Below are 18,944 nucleotides of genomic sequence, written 5' to 3' on the forward strand. Positions count from 1 at the left end.
CGAGTGGTCCTGACGGAACCCAAACTGAGCATTGGTGAGCAGGTGATTGGTGAGTAAGTGCCACTTGGTAGCACTGTCGAGGACACCTTCCATCACTTGCTGATGATTGAGAGTAGACTGATGGGACAGTAATTGGCTGGATTGGATTTGTCCTGCTTTTTGTGGACAGGACATACCGTGGCAATTTTCCACTTTGTCAGGTAGATGTCAGTGTTGTAGCTGTATTGGTACAGCTTGGCTAGAGGTGCGGCTAGTTCTGGAGTGCAAATCTTCAGCAACACAACCGGGATGTTGTCAGTACCCATAGCCTTTGCTGTATCCAGTGCGCTCAGCCGTTTCTTGATATCAGTGGAGTGAATCGAATTGGCTGAAGACTAGCTTCTGTGATGGTGGGGACCTCAGTAGGAGGCCGAGACGGATCATCCACTCGGCACTTCTGGCTGAAGATGGTTGCAAATGCTTCAGCCTTGCCTTTTGCACTCACATGCTGGGCTCTGCCATCACTGAGGATGGGGATGTTCATGGAACCTCCTCCTCCCATTAGTTGTTTAATTGGCCACCACCATTCACGACTGGATGTGGCAGGACTGCAGAGCTTTGATCTAATCCGTTGGTTGTGGGATCACTTAACTCTGTAGCATACTGCTTTCACTGTTTAGCATGCATGTAGTCCTGTGTTATAGCTTCCCCAGGTTGGCATCTCATTTTTAGGTATGCCTGGTGCTGTTCCTGGCATGCTCTTCTGCACTCCTCATTGAACCAGGGTTGGGAATGGTAGAGTGAGGGATGTGCCAGGCCATGAGGTTACAGATTGTGGTGGAATACAATTCTGCTGCTGCTGATGGCCCACAGCGCCTCATGGATGCCCAATTTTGAGCTGCTAGATCTGTTCTGAATCTATCCCATTTAGTGTGGTGGTAGTGCCACACAACACAATGGAGGGTGTTCCCCGTGTGAAGACGGGACTTTGTCTCCACAAGGACTGCTACCAATGCTGTCATGGACAGATGCGTCTGCGACGTGTAGATTTGTGAGGACGAGGTCAGGTAGCTTTTTCCCGTGTGTTGATTCTCTCTCCACCTGCTGTAGGCCCAGTCTAGCAGCTATGTCCTTCAGGACTCGGCCAGCTCGGTCAGTAGTGGTGCTACCGAGCCACTCTTGGTGATGGACATTGAAGTCCCGGACCCAGAGTACATTCTGTGCCCTTGCTACTCTCAGTGCTTCTTCCAAGTGGTGTTCAACATGGAGGAGTACTGATTCATCAGCTGAGGGAGGGCGGTAGGTGGTAATCAGCAGGGGGTTTCCTTGCCCATGCTTGACCTGAAGCCATGACACTTCATGGGGTCCGGAGTCAATGTTGAGGACTCCCAGGGCCACTCCCTCCCGACTGGATACCACTGTGCCGTCATCTCTGGTGGGTCTGCCCTCCGGTGGGACAGGACATACCCAGGGATGGTGATGGAGAAGTCTGGACTGTTGGCTGAAAGGTATGACTGTCAGGCTGCAGCTTGACTTGTCTGTGGGACAGGTCTCCCAATTTTAGCAGAAGACCCCAAATGTTAGTGAGGATGACTTTGCAGGGCTGACTGGACTGGGTGAATCCGGTACCGAGGTCGATGCCGGGTGGTCCATCTGGTTTTATAATTACTATTCCCACCCAGTCTAATCCCACTCTCCGCCTCACTCCCTATACCCTTTAATATCCCACCCAGTCTAATCCCACTCTCCGCCTCACTCCCCATACCCTTTAATATCCCACCCAGTCTAACCCCACTCTCCTGCTCACCACCGTACCCTTTAATATCCCACCCAGTCTAATCCCACTCTCCCCCTCACTCCCCGTACCCTGTAATATCCCACCCAGTCTAATCTCACTCCCCGTACCCTTTAATATCCCACCCAGTTTAATCCCACTCGCCTGCTCACTCCCCATACCCTTTAATATCCCACCCAGTCTAATCCCACTCTCCCCTCACTCCCCGTACCCTTTAATATCCCACCCAGTCTAATCCCACTCCCCCTCACTCCCCATACCCTTTAATATCCCACCCAGTCTAATCCCACTCTCCCCCTCACTCCCCATACCCTTTAATATCCCACCCAGTCTAATCCCACTCTCCTGCTCACTCCCCATACCCTTTAATATCCCACTCTCCTCCTCACTCCCCATACCCTGTAATATCCCACCCAGTCTAATCTCACTCTCCTGCTCACTCCCCATACCCTTTAATATCCCACTCTCCTCCTCACTCCCCATACCCTGTAATATCCCACCCAGTCTAATCCCACTCTCCTGCTCACTCCCCATACCCTTTAATATCCCACTCTCCTCCTCAGTCCCCATACCCTGTAATATCCCACCCAGTCTAATCCCATTCTCCTCCTCACTCCCCGTACCCTTTAATATCCCACTCTCCCCTCACTTCCCATACCCTTTAATATCCCACTCCCCTCCTCACTCCCCATACCCTTTAATATCCCACCCAGTGCGAGAATCGGTGGGAATCGCTGGCTGAGCGGCTGTATAAAGGCTCCAGAGACCCAGGTAAGGCCTCAGTGCGAGAGTCGGTGGGAATCGCGGGCTGAGCGGCTGTATAAAGGCTCCCGAGACCCAGCTAAGACCTCAGTGCGAGAGTCGGCAAGCTGAGTGGCTGTATAAAGGCTCCAGAGACCCAGGTAAGGCCTCAGTGCGAGAGTCGGCGGGAATCGCGGGCTGAGCGGCTGTATAAAGGTTCCAGAGACCCAGGTAAGGCCTCAGGCGAGAGTCGGCGGGCTGAGCGGCTGTATAAAGGCTCCCGAGACCCAGGTGAGGTCTCAGTGCGAGACTCGGTGGGAATCGCGGGCTGAGCGGCTGTATAAAGGCTCCCGAGACCCAGGTAAGGTCTCAGTGCGAGAATCGGCGGGAATCGCGGGCTGAGCGGCTGTATAAAGGCTCCCGAGACCCAGGTAAGGTCTCAGTGCGAGAATCGGCGGGAATCGCGGGCTGAGCGGCTGTATAAAGGCTCCCGAGACCCAGGTAAGGCCTCAGTGCGAGACTCGGTGGGAATCACGGGCTGAGCGGCTGTATAAAGGCTCCCGAGACCCAGGTAAGGTCTCAGTGCGAGAATCGGCGGGAATCGCGGGCTGAGCGGCTGTATAAAGGCTCCCGAGACCCAGGTAAGGCCTCAGTGCGAGAATCGGCGGGAATCGCGGGCTGAGCGGCTGTATAAAGGCTCCCGAGACCCAGGTAAGGCCTCAGTGCGAGAGTCGGTGGGAATCGCAGGCTGAGCGGCTGTATAAAGGCTCCCGAGACCCAGGTGAGGTCTCAGTGCGAGACTCGGTGGGAATCACGGGCTGAGCGGCTGTATAAAGGCTCCCGAGACCCAGGTAAGGCCTCAGTGCGAGAATCGGCGGGAATCGCGGGCTGAGCGGCTGTATAAAGGCTCCCGAGACCCAGGTAAGGCCTCAGTGCGAGAGTCGGTGGGAATCGCGGGCTGAGCGGCTGTATAAAGGCTCCCGAGACCCAGGTGAGGTCTCAGTGCGAGAATCGGTGGGAATCGCGGGCTGAGCGGCTGTATAAAGGCTCCCGAGACCCAGGTAAGGCCTCAGTGCGAAAGTCGGTGGGAATCGCGGGCTGAGCGGCTGTATAAAGGCTCCCGAGACCCAGGTGAGGTCTCAGTGCGAGAATCGGCGGGAATCGCGGGCTGAGCGGCTGTATAAAGGCTCCCGAGACCCAGGTGAGGTCTCAGTGCGAGAATCGGCGGGAATCGCGGGCTGAGCGGCTGTATAAAGGCTCCCGAGACCCAGGTAAGGCCTCAGTGCGAAAGTCGGTGGGAATCGCGGGCTGAGCAGCTGTATAAAGGCTCCCGAGACCCAGGTGAGGTCTCAGTGCGAGAATCGGCGGGAATCGCGGGCTGAGCGGCTGTATAAAGGCTCCCGAGACCCAGGTGAGGTCTCAGTGCGAGAATCGGCGGGAATCGCGGGCTGAGCGGCTGTATAAAGGTTCCCGAGACCCAGGTGAGGTGTACCAATCTCCAGTCTCAGACCTCAGAGGGAAGGAGAGAGGTAAAAAGTAATCCAAGTGTGACGTCACCAGAAAGCGGGTAAGTGATTGGTTGGTGAGTATTTGTCTCGTTTTTAAGCTTAAACTCTGTGGTTTATAATTTCTAAGGTGCGATATTCATCATCTAGAATCGGGGCAGAGGGTATTTAAGAATAATATTAATAAATTTAATTAATTACATAGAATGGGAGATCAGGTGATGTGTTGCTGCTGCAATATGTGGGAGCTGGTGGACACCATTGATGCTCACGGTGATCACATTTGCAGCCAGTGTTGGCTGCTCGAGGAATTCCGGCTCCATGTTGAAGAGCTGGAGTCCGAGCTTCAAACACTGAGACACATCAGGGAGGGGGAGAATTATCAGGAGGTAGTCACACCAATTAGATTAATTAATTCAGATGTAGTCCGTGGCCAGGGTCAGGATGGTGTGACTAGAAGTGAGGCAGGTACGGGGATCCAGGAGGTAGTGTTGGAGGAGCCGCAACCCTTGCTCTTGTCCAATAGGTTTGCGGCTCTTACTCCCTGTGAGGATGGGAACGGGGACTGCGGGGAGGATGAGCAACCCAGCCACAGCACCGTGGAGCGGGGGGCCATTCATGTGGGGGGAGATAAAAGAAATGTTGTAGTGGTAGGGGATAGTATCGTTAGGGGGATAGATAGAGTTCTTAGCAGCCGAGAGCGAGAGTCCCGAAGGCTGTGTTGCCTGCCCGGTGCCAGGGTTAAGGACATCTCCTCTGGGCTGGAGAGAAACTTGGAGTGGGAGGGGGAGGATCCAGTTGTCGTGGTCCATGTTGGTACCAACGACATGGATAGGACAAGGAAGGAGGTTCTGCTGAGGGAGTTTGAGCAGCTAGGGGCCAAATTAAAAAGCAGAACCACAAGGGTAATAATCTCTGGATTACTACCTGAGCCACATGCAAATTTGGCTAGGGTAAATAAAATTAGAGAGTTAAATGCGTGGCTCAAAGACTGGTTTTAAGAGAGCGAAAAATAAAAATGACAGCGGAGAAGGCAATAGAGCAAGGTAGCAGTGGGGGAATTAAAAACCAGAGCGTGTCAGGAAGGGACAGAATGTATAATGATAAAGGTAAAGTAGTAAAAGGGGTAAAAGCAGGAATAAATTGTCAGAAAACCTATTTGAAAGTTCTTTATCTGAATGCACGCAGCATTCGTAACAAAATTGACGAGTTGACGGTACAAATAACTACACATGGGTATGATCTGGTGGCCATTACGGAAACATGGCTGCAAGATAATCATGACTGGGAACTAAACATGCAAGGGTATTTGACAATTAGGAAGGACAGACCGGAAGGAAAGGGAGGTGGGGTTGCTATGTTAATCAAGGATGGAATCACTGCAATAGTCAGAAATGATATTGGGTCAAAGGATCAGGATAGTGAAATAGTTTGGGTGGAGATAAGGAATAATAAGGGGAAAAAGTCACTAGTGGGCGTAGTCTATAGGCCTCCTAACAGTTGCACCTCTGTTGGTCGGAGTATAAATCAGGAAATAGTTGGGGCTTGTAATAAGGGAACAGCTATAATCATGGGGGATTTTAACTTTCATATTGACTGGACTAATCAAATTGGGCATGGCAGCCTTGAGGAAGAGTTCATAGAGTGTATTAGGGATGGGTTCCTTGAGCAGTATGTAACTGAACCAACCAGGGGGCAGGCAATCTTAGATCTGGTCCTGTGTAATGAGACAGGATTAATAAAAAATGTCCTAGTAAAGGATCCCCTTGGAATGAGTGACCATAATATGGTTGAATTCCAAATTCAGTTTAAGGAGGAGAGAGTTGGATCTCAAACCAGCGTACTGAGCTTAAATAAAGGAGACTATGAAGGCATGAGAGTAGAATTGACTAAAGTGGACTGGGAAAACAGATTAAAGTGTAAGACGGTACAAGAGCAGTAGTCTACATTCAAGGAGATATTTCACATCTTTCAAGATAAATATATTCCACTGAGGAAAAAGGGGAATAAAAGAAAAGACAGCCATCCGTGGCTAAGTAAAGTAATAAAGGATAGTATCCGACTGAAAACAAGGGCATATAAAGTAGCCAAATCTAGTGGGAGGATAGAAGATTGGGAAGCATTTAAAAGCCAGCAAACAATAACTAAAAGATTAATTAAGAAAGGGAATATAGATTATGAAAGTAAACTAGCAAAAAATATAAAAACAGATAGCAAGAGTTTCTACAGCTATATAAAAAGAAAAAGGGTGGCTAAAGTGAACGTTGGTCCCTTAGAGGATGGGACCGGGAAACTAGTGGTGGGGAACATGGAGATGGCAAAGACGCTGAACAAATATTTTGTATCAGTCTTTACAGTAGAGGACACTAAAAATATCCCAACACTGGACAAATGTGGGGGGAGTAGCTAAACACGATTAAAATCACTAAGGAGATGGTACTCAGTAAAATAATGGGACTTAAGGCGAATAAATCCCCCGGACCTGATGGCCTACATCCTAGGGTCTTGAGAGAAGTGGCGGTCGGGATTGTGGATGCATTGGTGATTATTTTCCAGAACTCCCTGGACTCAGGAAAGGTCCCGGCAGATTGGAAAACTGCTAATGTAACACCCTTATTTAAGAAGGGAAGTAGACAAAATGCTGGAAACTATAGACCAGTTAGCCGAACATCTGTGGTTGGCAAAATGTTGGAGTCCATTATTAAGGAAACAGTAACAGAGCATTTGGATAAACATAATTTAATAGGACAGAGTCAGCATGGTTTTATGAAGGGGAAGTCATGTTTGACAAATTTGCTCGAATTTTTTGAGGATGTAACATACAGGGTGGATAAAGGGGAACCAGTGGATGTAGTGTATTTGGACTTCCAAAAGGCATTTGACAAGGTTCCAGACAAAAGATTACTGATCAAGATAAGAAATCACGGGATTGGGGGTAATATACTGGCATGGGTGGAAGATTGGCTATCTAACAGAAAACAAAGAGTTGGGATAAATGGTTCGTTCTCGGGCTGGCAATCAGTAACTAGTGGTGTTCCGCAGGGGTCAGTGCTGGGACCCCAACTCTTTACAATCTATATTAACGATTTGGAGGAAGGGACCGAGTGCAACATATCCAAGTTTGCCGACGATACAAAGATGGGAGGGAAAGCAGTGAGTGAGGAGGACATAAAAAACCTGCAAAAGGACATAGACAGGCTAAGTGAGTGGGCAGAGATTTGGCAGATGCAATATAATGTTGGAAAGTGTGAGGTTATGCACTTTGGCAGAAAAAATCAAAGAGCAAGTTATTATCTAAATGGAGAGAAACTGCAAAGTGCTACAGTACAAAGGGATCTGGGGGTCCTGGTGCATGAAACACAAAAAGTTAGTATGCAGGTGCAGCAGGTGATCAGGAAGGTCAATGGAATCTTGGCTTTTATTGCAAGGGGGATGGAGTATAAAAACAGGGAAGTCTTGCTGCAGTTATACAGGGTATTGGTGAGGCCACACCTGGAATACTGCGTGCAGTTTTGGTTTCCATATTTAAGAAAAGATATACTTGCTCTCGAGGCGGTTCAGAGAAGGTTCACTCGGTTGATTCCGGAGATGAGGGGGTTGACGTATGAGGAAAGGTTGAGTAGGTTGGGACTCTACTCATTGGAGTTCAGAAGAATGAGAGGCGATCTTATCGAAACATATAAGATTGTGAGGGGGCTTGATCGGGTGGATGCGGTGAGGATGTTTCCACTGATGGGTGAGACTAGAACTAGGGGGCATAATCTAAGAATAAGGGGCTGCCCTTTCAAAACTGAGATGAGGAGAAACTTCTTCACTCAGAGAGTAGTAAATCTATGGAATTTGCTACCCCAGAGAGCTGCGGAAGCTGCAACATTAAATAAATTTAAAATGGAGATAGACAGTTTCCTAGCAGATAAAGGAATTAGGGGTTACGGGGAGAGGGCAGGGAAGTGGACGTGAGTCTAGATTCGGATCAGCCATGATCCTATTGAATGGCGGAGCAGGCCCGAGGGGCCGTATGGCCTACTCCTGCTCCTACTTCTTATGTTCTTATGTCTAACCCCACTCTCCCCTCACTCCCCATACCCTTTAATATCCCACTCCCCTCCTCACTTCCCATACCCTTTAATATCCCACCCAGTCTAATCCCACTCTCCCCCTCACTCCCCATACCCTTTAATATCCCACCCAGTCTAATCCCACTCTCCCCTCACTCCCCATACCCTTTAATATCCCACCCAGTCTAACCCCACTCGCCTCCTCACTCTCCATACCCTTTAATATCCCACCCAGTCTAATCCCACTCTCCCCTCACTCCCCATACCCTTTAATATACCTCTTTTTCAAGTAACTTTCTAATTCCCTTTTGAAAGAATGATTTGCAGCAGGGAATTCCACATTTTAACCAGCCTCCGTGTAGATCATATTTTTATAGTGTCCCCTTTAATTCTTTTTGTGATTATCTCTAACTTCTGCCCTCTCGTTACTGTCTGATTGACCTGTAAAGACAAGGGAGTAAACATTTCTTATGGCCTGTTTTCGGGCACAGAAGTGAACTGGGAGGCCCAAGGCTCGCAAGAATTGCGCCATGGGACTCATTTGAATAATTTGGGCGAGCTGATGGCACTGCTCCTCCTGAGGCAGCTCACCCATTGTCAGCATTCCAATTTCGCTGAGTCCCAGGAAGGAGAAGAACAATGGGAGGTCAGATGATTGCCGGCCAGCAGCAGTCGCCAGAGTGTTCCTGGTTCCAAAAAAACTTACAATGTCAGCCACCCCTTGCCTGGCCTGTGCTCAGATCAGAAAGTCTTTGCTCAAGTTTCGGCAAGATATTTGACCGGTTGAAGCATCACAGCCAAGCCCAATCTTGTTCTCACGTACTGCTCCCACTTTTCAGCAGGAGGCACTGGATGATGCACCCAGTGAGGCAGTGTCAAGGCTCCGATTGTTAATGATGCACTGTTTTTACTGCCAGTTCTGTTCCTTACCGTGAGGACAGGCATGAAAAGCTGTGTCAGCCATCTCATGGTAACTCTAAAACACAACCATATTTTGCTTCTTGTCCCCCAGGAGTCTCAGCTGCCAGAGGGTCTCACTGCACAAAAACCTCTTCGTATCGTACATCCTCAACTCCATAGTCACCATCATTTGGCTGTCGACTGTGGTAAACAACCAGGACCTGGTGGCAAGGAACCCTGTAAGTCTTAACTGCTTCAAAAGAAATGTCAGTGTCAAGTTGAGAGCTGAGACCGACTCCCTTGGCTGCACTTCATCTGTGCATTTACTTGTTCACAACCAATCGCTATGTTCGGCCCTATCCCATCACACTGCAACAGCTGGGCGCCCGGCATCATGTGACAGAGCAAAACCTCAGTAACTACAGCCTGTCTCAGCACCGTGCTCCATCTGAGCTGATGCATTCTTTCAAAAGCCCTCCTGCTCCGTAGTCAGAAATGCTTTCTCGCAAATCCCCAAACTTGCGCTGAAGGCCTGCGCTGAAATGCATTGGCAGCCTTTTCATCATGTCCTGTGAGGGAGGTTAAAGGTTAACTGTGAGCAATGAATCCTGTGCAAAACCAATTAGCGCTGAAATTCCGATCAGGCCACTGATCCGCCAGCGGTACAACAGGGCAGGGCCCCACTCGCTGTCTGATCCCAACACCATCCGAATCACAGCGTCAGCAAATAACCGTATTTTAGACAAGGTCCTTGTGCCATGTGGACACAGCGTGGGTGCTTATTTTGGTTGGGGCGTGGGGTGATTGGCGGTAATGTGAACTGGAGCCGGTCGAGCTGGACAGATTATGCAGAGGAGGGACTGAGAGATTCTGAATTTAAGATTCCCCTTCTTAAAAACTTGCCGCATTGCAAAGAAACAAAGCAAACAACTGCTGGGCCTACTTGCAGCTGGCACGCACGCTAACACTGCTTCAGGCAGCTGTGCAAGGCATTGGGGTAACTGAGGAAGAGCTGGCGAAATTTAGGATACCTGATGCCATCCTGTCACTCAACAACAACAACGACGTTTATTTATATAGCGCCTTTAACATAGTAAAACATCCCAAGGCGCTTCACAGGAGCGATTATCAAACAAAATTTGATACCAAGCCCCATAAGGAGATATTAGGGCAGATGATCAAAAGCTTGATCAAAGAGGTAGGTTTTAAGGAACATCTTAAAGGAGGAGAGAGAGGCGGAGAGGTTTAGGGAGGAAATTCCAGAGCGTAGGGCCCAGGAAGCTGAAAACACGGCCACCAATGGTGGAGCGATTATAATTGGGGATGCTCAAGAGGCCAGAATTTGAGCAGCGCAGATATCTCGGAGGGTTGTCGGGCTAGAGGAGATTAGAGAGATAGGAAGGTGCACCCACCTCCTTCTCTACCATCACAACAGGGTGGGGGCAGACAGAAGGAGCCCCCAAATACTCGAAGGGGCAAAATTTGCAGGGCTATGGGGAAAGGGCAAGGGACTGGGATTAATTGGATCGCTCTACCAAAGAGCTGGCACAAGCACAATGGGCCGAATGGCCTCCTTCTGTGCTGTATCATTCTGATTTTCTGATTCTAACTAAGTTCTTGCCCAATTTCCTCCCGCTCAGATTGTGTGGTCTTCACACAATAAAAAGACACAGGAATTTTGATCCCTTTATAAGTGAATCACTTGTACACAAACTTATTATTGGGACATTTTAAAGAGACGTTTCTAACAAAATGGGCTGTAAATTGGTGGGAGGGTACCAAAAGAGCTCCAATATGAGGCTGAGACATGGATATGCCGTAGATTCTCTGGGGCCAGGCAGAGCATCACCAGCCGCCAATTTAGCCAGTGGTGTAGCAGGGGCCAGGGTCAGGCCAGCAGAGAGACTCGCAAACCAGCGGGAGTTCCTGCATCCGCCGATTCTCAGCAGCCAAGTTGAGACACCAGGTGAAACAAGGCATAGCAACCAGAAAAATGGCCTCTAATGGGCAGGATGAGGAATCCACCATCCATCCAAACCAACAAGTAGTGCAGCACCTCCCTCAATGCCATCCGATCAAACACTCAGAGGGCAGGTACAGCACGGGTTAGATACAGAGTAAAGCTCCTTCAAACACTCCCAGGGCAGGTACAGCACGGGTTAGATACAGAGTAAAGCTCCTTCAAACACTCCCAGGGCAGGTAGAGCATGGGTTAGATACAGAGTAAAGCTCCCTCTACACTGTCCCATCAAACACTCCCAGGGCAGGTACAGCATGGATTAGATACAGAGTAAAGCTCCCTCTACACTGTCCCATCAAACACTCCCAGGGCAGGTACAGCATGGGTTAGATACAGAGTAAAGCTCCCTCTACACTGTCCCATCAAACAATCCCAGAGCAAGTACTGCACAGGGTAGATACAGAGTAAAGCTCCCTCTACACTGTCCCATCAAACACTCCCAGGGCAGGTACAGCATGGATTAGATACAGAGTAAAGCTCCCTCTACACTGTCCCATCAAACACTCCCAGGGCAGGTACAGCATGGGTTAGATACAGAGTAAAGCTCCCTCTACACTGTCCCATCAAACAATCCCAGAGCAAGTACTGCACAGGGTAGATACAGAGTAAAGCTCCCTCTACACTGTTCCATCAAACACTCCCAGGGCAGGTGTACAGTACAGCCTAGATACAGAGTAAAGCTCCCTCTACACTGTCCCATCACACACTGCCTCCAATGCAAGTATATCCTTCCTTAAATAAGGAGACCAAAACTGTACGCAGTACTCCAAGGTGTGGTCTCACCAATACCCTGTACAGACTTCCCTGCTTTTATACTCCAACCCCCTTGTAATAAAGGCCAACATTCCATTTGCCTTTTTGATTACTTGCTGTACCTTCATGCTAACTTTTTGTGTTTCATGCACAAGGACCCCCAGGTCCCTCTGAACTGTAGCATTTTGTAATCTCTCTCCATTTAAATAATAATTTGCTTTTTTATTTTTCCTGCCAAAGTGTATAACCTCGCACTTTCCCACATTATACTCCATCTGCCAAATGTTTGCCCACTCACTTAGCCTATCTATATCCCTTTGCAGATTCTTTGGGTCCTCTGCACAACTTGCTTTCCCACCCATCTTTGTATCATCCGCAAACTTGGCTACATTACACTCGGTCCCTTCATCCAAGTCATTAATGTAGATTGTAAATAGTTGAGGCCCCAGCTCCGATCCCTGTGGCACCCCACTAGTTACCGTTTGCCAACCGGAAAATGACCCATTTATCCCGACTCTCTGCTTTCTGTTAGTTAGCCAATTCTCTATCCATGCTAATATATTACCCCCAACTCCGTGAGCTCTTATTTTATGCAGTAACCTTTTATGTGGGACCTTATCGAATGCCTTTTGGAAATCCAAATACACCACATCCACTGGTTCACCTTTGTCCGCCCTGCTCGTTACCTCCTCAAAGAACTCCAGCAAGTTTGTTAAACATGATTTCCCTTTCAGAAAACCATGCTGACTCTGCTTGACTATTATGATTTTCCAAATGCCCTGCTACTGCTTCCTTAATGAAGGACTCCAACATTTTCCCAATGACAGATGTTAGGCTAACTGGTCTATAGTTTCCTGCTTTCTGTCTCCCTCCTTTCTTAAATAGGGGTGTTACATTTGCAGTTTTCCAATCCGCTGGGACCTCTCCGGAGTCCAGGGAATTTTGGTATATTGCAACCAATGCATCCACTATCTCTGCAGACACTTCTTTTAAGACCCTGGGATGCAGACCATCTGGTCCAGGGGACTTGTCATCTTTTAGTCCCATTATTTTACCAAGTACTATTTCCTCAGTGATAGTGATTGTCTTTAGTTCCCCCTTCCCTGTGGCCCCTTGATTATCCATTATTGGGATGTTGTTATTGTCTTCTACCGTGAAGACAGATACAAAATATTTGTTCAGAGTCTCTGCCATTTCCCCGTTCCCCATTATTAATTCGCCAGTCTCATTCTCTAAGGGTCCAACGTTTACTTTAGCAACCCTCTTCCTTTTTATATACCTGTAGAAGCTCTTACTATCTGTTTTAATGTTTCCTGCCAGTTTATTCTCATAATTCATCTTCTCTCTCTTTTTAGTCATCCTTTGCTGGTTTTTAAAAATTTCCCAATCCTCTGGTCTCCTGCCAATCTTGGCAACATTGTATGCCTTCGTTTTCAATTTGATACCATCCTTTACTTCCTTAGTTAGCCACGGATGGTGCTCCATTCTCTTAAAATCTTTCTTTCTCACTGGAATATATTTTTGTTGAGAGTTATGAAATATCTCCTTAAATGTCCGCCACTGCATTTCAACTGTCTAATCCTTTAATTTATTTTTCCAGTCTACTTTAGCCAGTTCTGCCCTCATGCCATTGTAATTGCCTTTGTTTAAGATCAGGACACTGGTTTGAGATACAGCTTTCTCACCCTCCAACCAAATTTGAAATTCAACCATTTTATGATCACTCTTTCCTAGAGGATCCTTTACTATGAGATCATTTATTAATTCTGTCTCATTACATAGTACCAGATCCAAGATAGCCTGTCCCCTGGTTGGTTCCATTAAATACTGTTCTAGGAAACCATCCCGGATGCACTCTATGAACTCCTCCTCAAGGCTGTCATGGCCAATTTGATTTGTCCAATCAATATGGAGATTAAAATCACCCATGATTATTACCGTACCTTTTTTACAGGCCTCCATTATTTGTTGATTTATACTCTGTCCAACAGTATTGCTACTGTTCGGGGGCCTGTAGACTACACCCACCAGAGACTCTTTAGAGTCATATAGAGTTATACAGCACAGAAAGAGGCCCTTCGGCCCATCGTGCCTGCGCCGGTCATCAAGCCCTGTCTATTCTAATCCCATTTTCCAGCACTTGCTCCGTAGCCTTGTATGCTATGGCGTTTCAAGTGCTCATCTAAATGCTTCTTGAATGTTGAGGGTTCCTGCCTCTACCACCCTTTCAGGCAGTGAGTTCCAGATTCCAACCACCCTCTGGGTGAAAAGGTTTTTCCTCAAATCTCCTCTAAACCTCTTGCCCCTTACCTTGAAACTATGCCCCCTGGTTATTGACCTCTATTATGGGGAAAAGTTCCTTTCTATCTATCCTATCTATGCCCCTCATAATTTTGTACACCTCAATCAGGTCCCCCCTCAGCCTTCTCTGATCCAAGGAAAACAACCCCAGCCTGTCCAGTCTCTCCTCATAGCTGAAGCACTCCAGCCCAGGTAACATCCTGGTGAATCTCCTCTGCACCCTCTCCAAAGCAATCACATCCTTCCTATAGTGTGGCGACCAGGACTGCACACAGTATTTCAGCTGTGGCCTAACGAGCGTTTTGTACAGCTTCATCATAACCTCCCTGCTCTTGCCTTCATTAGCCGAGGCATAGAATATAAGTATCCCATATGCCTTTTTAACCACCTTATCTACCTGTCCTGCTGTCTTCAGGGACCTATGTACATGCACACCAAGGTCCCTCTGATCCTCTGTCCTTCCTAGGGTCCTACCATTCATTGTTTATTCCCTTGCCTTGTTAGTCCTCCCAAAATGCATCACCTCACACTTTTCAGGGTTAAATTTCATTTGCCACTGTTCTGCCCATCTGACCAACCTGTCTATATTGTCCTGTAGCCTGAGGCTTCCCTCCTCGCTATTTACCACTCCACCAATTTTTGTGTCATCTGCGAACTTACTGATCATACCTCCTACATTCATATCAAAATCATTAATGTACACTACAAACAGCAAGGGACCCAGCTCCGATCCTTGCAGTACATCACTGGACACAGGCTTCCAGTCACAAAAGCAACCTTCGACCATCGCCCTCTGCCTCCTGCCACTAAGTCAATTTTGGATCCAATGTGCCAAATTGCCCTGGATCCCATGGGCTCTTACCTTCTTGATCAGCCTCCCATGCGGGACTTTGTCAAAAGCCTCACTGAAGTCCATGTAGACTACATCAACTGCATTACCCTCATCCACACACCTAGTCACCCCCTTGAAAAATTCAATCAAATTGGTTAGACATGATCTCCCCCTGGCAAAGCCATGCTGACTATCCTTGATTAATCCTTGCTTCTCCAAGTGGAGACTAATTCTGTCCCTCAGAATTTTTTCCAATAATTTCCCTACCACTGATGTTAGGCTGACTGGCCTGTAATTCCCTGGTTTATCCCTACTACCCTTCTTGAATAATGGTACTACGTTAGCTGTCCTCCAGTCCTCTGGCACCTCCCCTGTGGCCAGAGAGGTTCTGAAAATTTGTGTCAGAGCCCCTGCAATCTCCTCCCTTGCCTTACACAGCAGCCTGGGATACATCTCGTCTGGGCCTGAGGATTTATCCACTTTTAAGCCCGCTAAAACCGCTACTACCTCCTCCCTCTCGATACTAATTTGTTCAAGAAGATCACAATCCCCCTGCCTGGTTTCTATGCCTACATCGTCCTTCTCCATAGTGAACACAGATGCAAAATATTCATTTAAAACCTCACCTACATCTTCTGGCTCTACACACAGATTGCCACTTTGGTCCCTAATGGGCCCTACTCTTTCCCTGGTTATCCTCTTGCCCTTAATATATTTATAAAACACCTTGGGATTTTCCTTTTATTTTGCCCGCCAGTGTTTTTCATGCCCCCTCTTTGCTCTCCTAATTTCTTTTTTTTACGTAACCCCCTGCAGTTTCTATACTCCTCTAGGGCTTCCACTGTTTTTAGTCCTTTGTATCTGCCAAGCCTCCCTTTTTTTCCTAATCCATTCTTGGATATGCCTTGATATCCAGGGTTCCCTGGACTTGTTGGTCCCACCCTTGACCTTTTACGGGAACATGTTGGCGTTGTATTCTCTCTATTTCCTTTCTGAATGACTCCCACTGCTGTGATGTGGATTTTCCTACAAGTAGTTGATCCCAGTCCACTTTGGCCAGATCCTGCCTTATCATATTAAAATTGGCCTTCCCCCAATTTAGAACCTTTATTTCCGGTCCATCTTTGTCCTTTTCCATGACTACCTTAAATCTCACCAAATTATGGTCACTGTCGCTAAAATGCTCTCCAACTGACACTTCTACCACTTGCCCGGCTACATTCCCTAGAATTAGGTCCAGTACCGCCCCCTCTCTTGTAGGACTTTCTACATGCTGGCTCAAAAAGCTTTCCTGGATGCACTTTAAGAATTCTGCACCCTCTGAGCCTTTCACACTCTGACTATCCCAGTTAATATTGGGGAAGTTGAAATCACCTACTATTATTACCCTATTATTTCTACACTTCTCTGAGATTTGCCTTCATATCTGTTCTTCTATCTCCCCTTGACTGTTTGGGGGCCTATAGTACACTCCCAGCAAAGTGCTTGCCCCTTTTTTGTTTTTAAGTTCTACCCATATGGCCTCGTTAGAGGAACCTGCTAAGATATCATCCCTCCTTACTGCAGTAATTGACTCCTTGATTAATATTGTGACACCCCCTCTTTTACACCCCCCTCTGTCTCGCCTGAAGATTCTATACCCCAGAATATTGAGCTGCCAGTCCTGCCCCTCCCTCAACCATGTCTCTGTGATAGCAACAATATCATACTCCCATGTGTTCATCAACACCTTCAATTCATCTGCCTTACTCGCAAGACTCCTTGCATTAAAATAAATGCCATCCAGCCTTGCCATACTCCCTTGTGCCATTACATATTTGCTCTGCCTTCCAGACTGACTTGTTTTTTCCTCTATATTTGGCTGTGCATCACCCCCTACTATAGCTCCACTCCGTATCCCATCCCCCTGCCAAGTTTAGAAATTAAGGGGGGGGTATAACTGGGGTTATTGCCTCTGGCCAGTCAGAAGTATCTGAGCTGCTCCAGAGCCCCGTGCGGTTTCGAATCACTCCCCTTTTCTGGTTCTGACCACCGGACTTATTCAGTAGCGATGTAGACAAAACGAGACTCGTGGTTGGGTGCAAAGTTTAGCAGTATTTATTGAAATAAATTGAAAATAATCAATACAGCACACCTATGCTTAATACAGCACTTTTACTTAATACAGTACACTTTTGCTTACTACAGCACTCTTTTGCGTAGTACAACACTCTTTTACTTAATACAGCACTTTTACCTAGTGCAGCACACTTTTGCTTAATACAGCAGACTTTTCTTAGTACAGCACTTATACTTAATAGGGGAGAGGAAACTGACACATCAAGGGAAAATTGACTAAAATTACAATTTTAACAAATTTCCCCTTAATTCCCACCCCTAATACCTATCTAAGTTGCCTTGTAATGGGCCAGAAAATCTATGCTCACCAGTGAAACGCCTGCTCCATGCCCCTGCGGTCTATATTCTTCACCGCCCCGAAGTAGAGATACCTCAGTATTTAAAACTAACTGCTGGTATTCCACTTCTTTGGGCGGGCTTGCTGAGCTGTTCTTCTGTAGGCAGAGCACGGAGGCGAGGCGGCAGAGAGAGAGAAATGGCTTCCTGAGAGGCTATTTTATACCCATTGGGAGCCATAATGTTCGCGCCCAAATCCGGATGTATCTGGGCTATACAAAAGGGAATCGATCTGTCCCCATTGACTGTGATGGGTTTTAATGTATTCCCCATTCATTGACTGGTTTGAATAAAGCTGTCTTAGTTTGAAAAAAAATATCTGTTTCCTTAAGTGCTGAGTAAACAGCCCTTGGATGTTAGTGTAAACAAATCCATTGTCCTGCGGTCACCGCCCAACCGCAATTGATTGACAGTCTCAAGCACTTAATCTCTTGAGTCAACATTGTAGAGAGTTCGTGTAAACAAAGTTATTTGTTCATGTTGCAGCTTCCCAAACCGTATTTGATTGACAGTTTAAATACCTCATTACTTCAGAGGCTGGGTTTTTTTTCAAATCCTTTATCAGCCATCTTTGATTTTCCTTCCACATACACACAGGCTGTGTTGTGTCTTTTGCCAGGAGGCCGGACAGCCATCTTTGATTTTCCTTTTCACATACACATAGGCTGCTTTTTTTTTCTTCTGCCATGAGGCCTGACAGCCATTTTTGATGCCCTGGATTTTTAAAGTATATTCTACCCAGGTTTTCTTTAATCAAAAATATAATCTTCGGGGCTGTAGAAATTTTGGAAATTCTTGCGAAACCTTACACAAGTTAGTTTAAACCCCCCCAACAGCACCAGCAAACCTCCCCGCAAGGATGTTGGTCCCGTTCCGGTTCAGGTGCAACCCGTCTGACTTGTGCAGACCCAGTGATCCAGGAAACTAAAGTGCTCCCTCCTGCACCAGCTCTTTAGCCACGCATTCATCTGCTCTATCGTCCTATTCCTATACTCACTAGCATGTGGCACTGGGAGTAATCCAGAGATTACAACCTTTTGAGGTCCTGCTTTTTAATCTGCTACCTAAATTCTTGTTGCAGGACCTCATCCCTCTTTCTACCCATGTCATTGGTACCAATGTGAACCATGACCTCTGACTGTTTGCCCTCCCCCTTTAGAATGCCCTGCAGCCGTTCAGTGACATCCTTGACCCTGGCACCAGGGAGGCAACGTACCATCCTGGAGTCACGTCTGCGGCCACAGAAACGCCTGTCTGCACCCCTTACTATTGCGTCTCCTACCACTATTGCCCTTCCACTCTTACTCCTCCCCCCCTTGTGCAGCTGAGCCACCCACAGTGCTGTGAACTTGGCTCTGGCTGCACTCCCCAGAGGAACCGTCACTTTCACCATTTTCCAACACAGAAAAACGGTTGTTGAGTGAGATGCACTCTGGGGCTTTCCTGACTACCTGCCTGCCCCCCTTCTTCTGACTGGTGGTCTCCCATTCCCTCTCTGACTGCACTTTCTTAAGCTGCGGGGTGACCACGTCTAAAAACGTGCGATCCACGTAACTCTCAGCCTCGCGGATACACCGCAGTGCCTCCGGCTGACGCTCGAGCTCTG

At 47.6% G+C, this 18,944-nt stretch overlaps 1 protein-coding gene across 2 annotated transcripts in view; it reads left to right on the forward strand.

The window, feature by feature from the left end:
• Positions 1-18,944, forward strand: part of LOC147096965 (calcitonin gene-related peptide type 1 receptor-like) — a 302,051-nt gene that overhangs the window by 52,107 nt on the left and 231,000 nt on the right. For both annotated transcript variants that reach the window (XM_085972660.1, XM_085972661.1), the window contains one exon: positions 9,091-9,217. In XM_085972660.1, the coding sequence (XP_085828786.1) occupies positions 9,091-9,217 (127 nt within the window). The remainder of the gene's footprint in view (positions 1-9,090; positions 9,218-18,944) is intronic.

Source organism: Somniosus microcephalus, chromosome 33 (assembly GCF_052327205.1).
Source record: "Somniosus microcephalus isolate GS21.2 chromosome 33, FLI_Smic_1.0, whole genome shotgun sequence".
NCBI classification, from domain to species: Eukaryota; Metazoa; Chordata; class Chondrichthyes; order Squaliformes; family Somniosidae; genus Somniosus; species Somniosus microcephalus.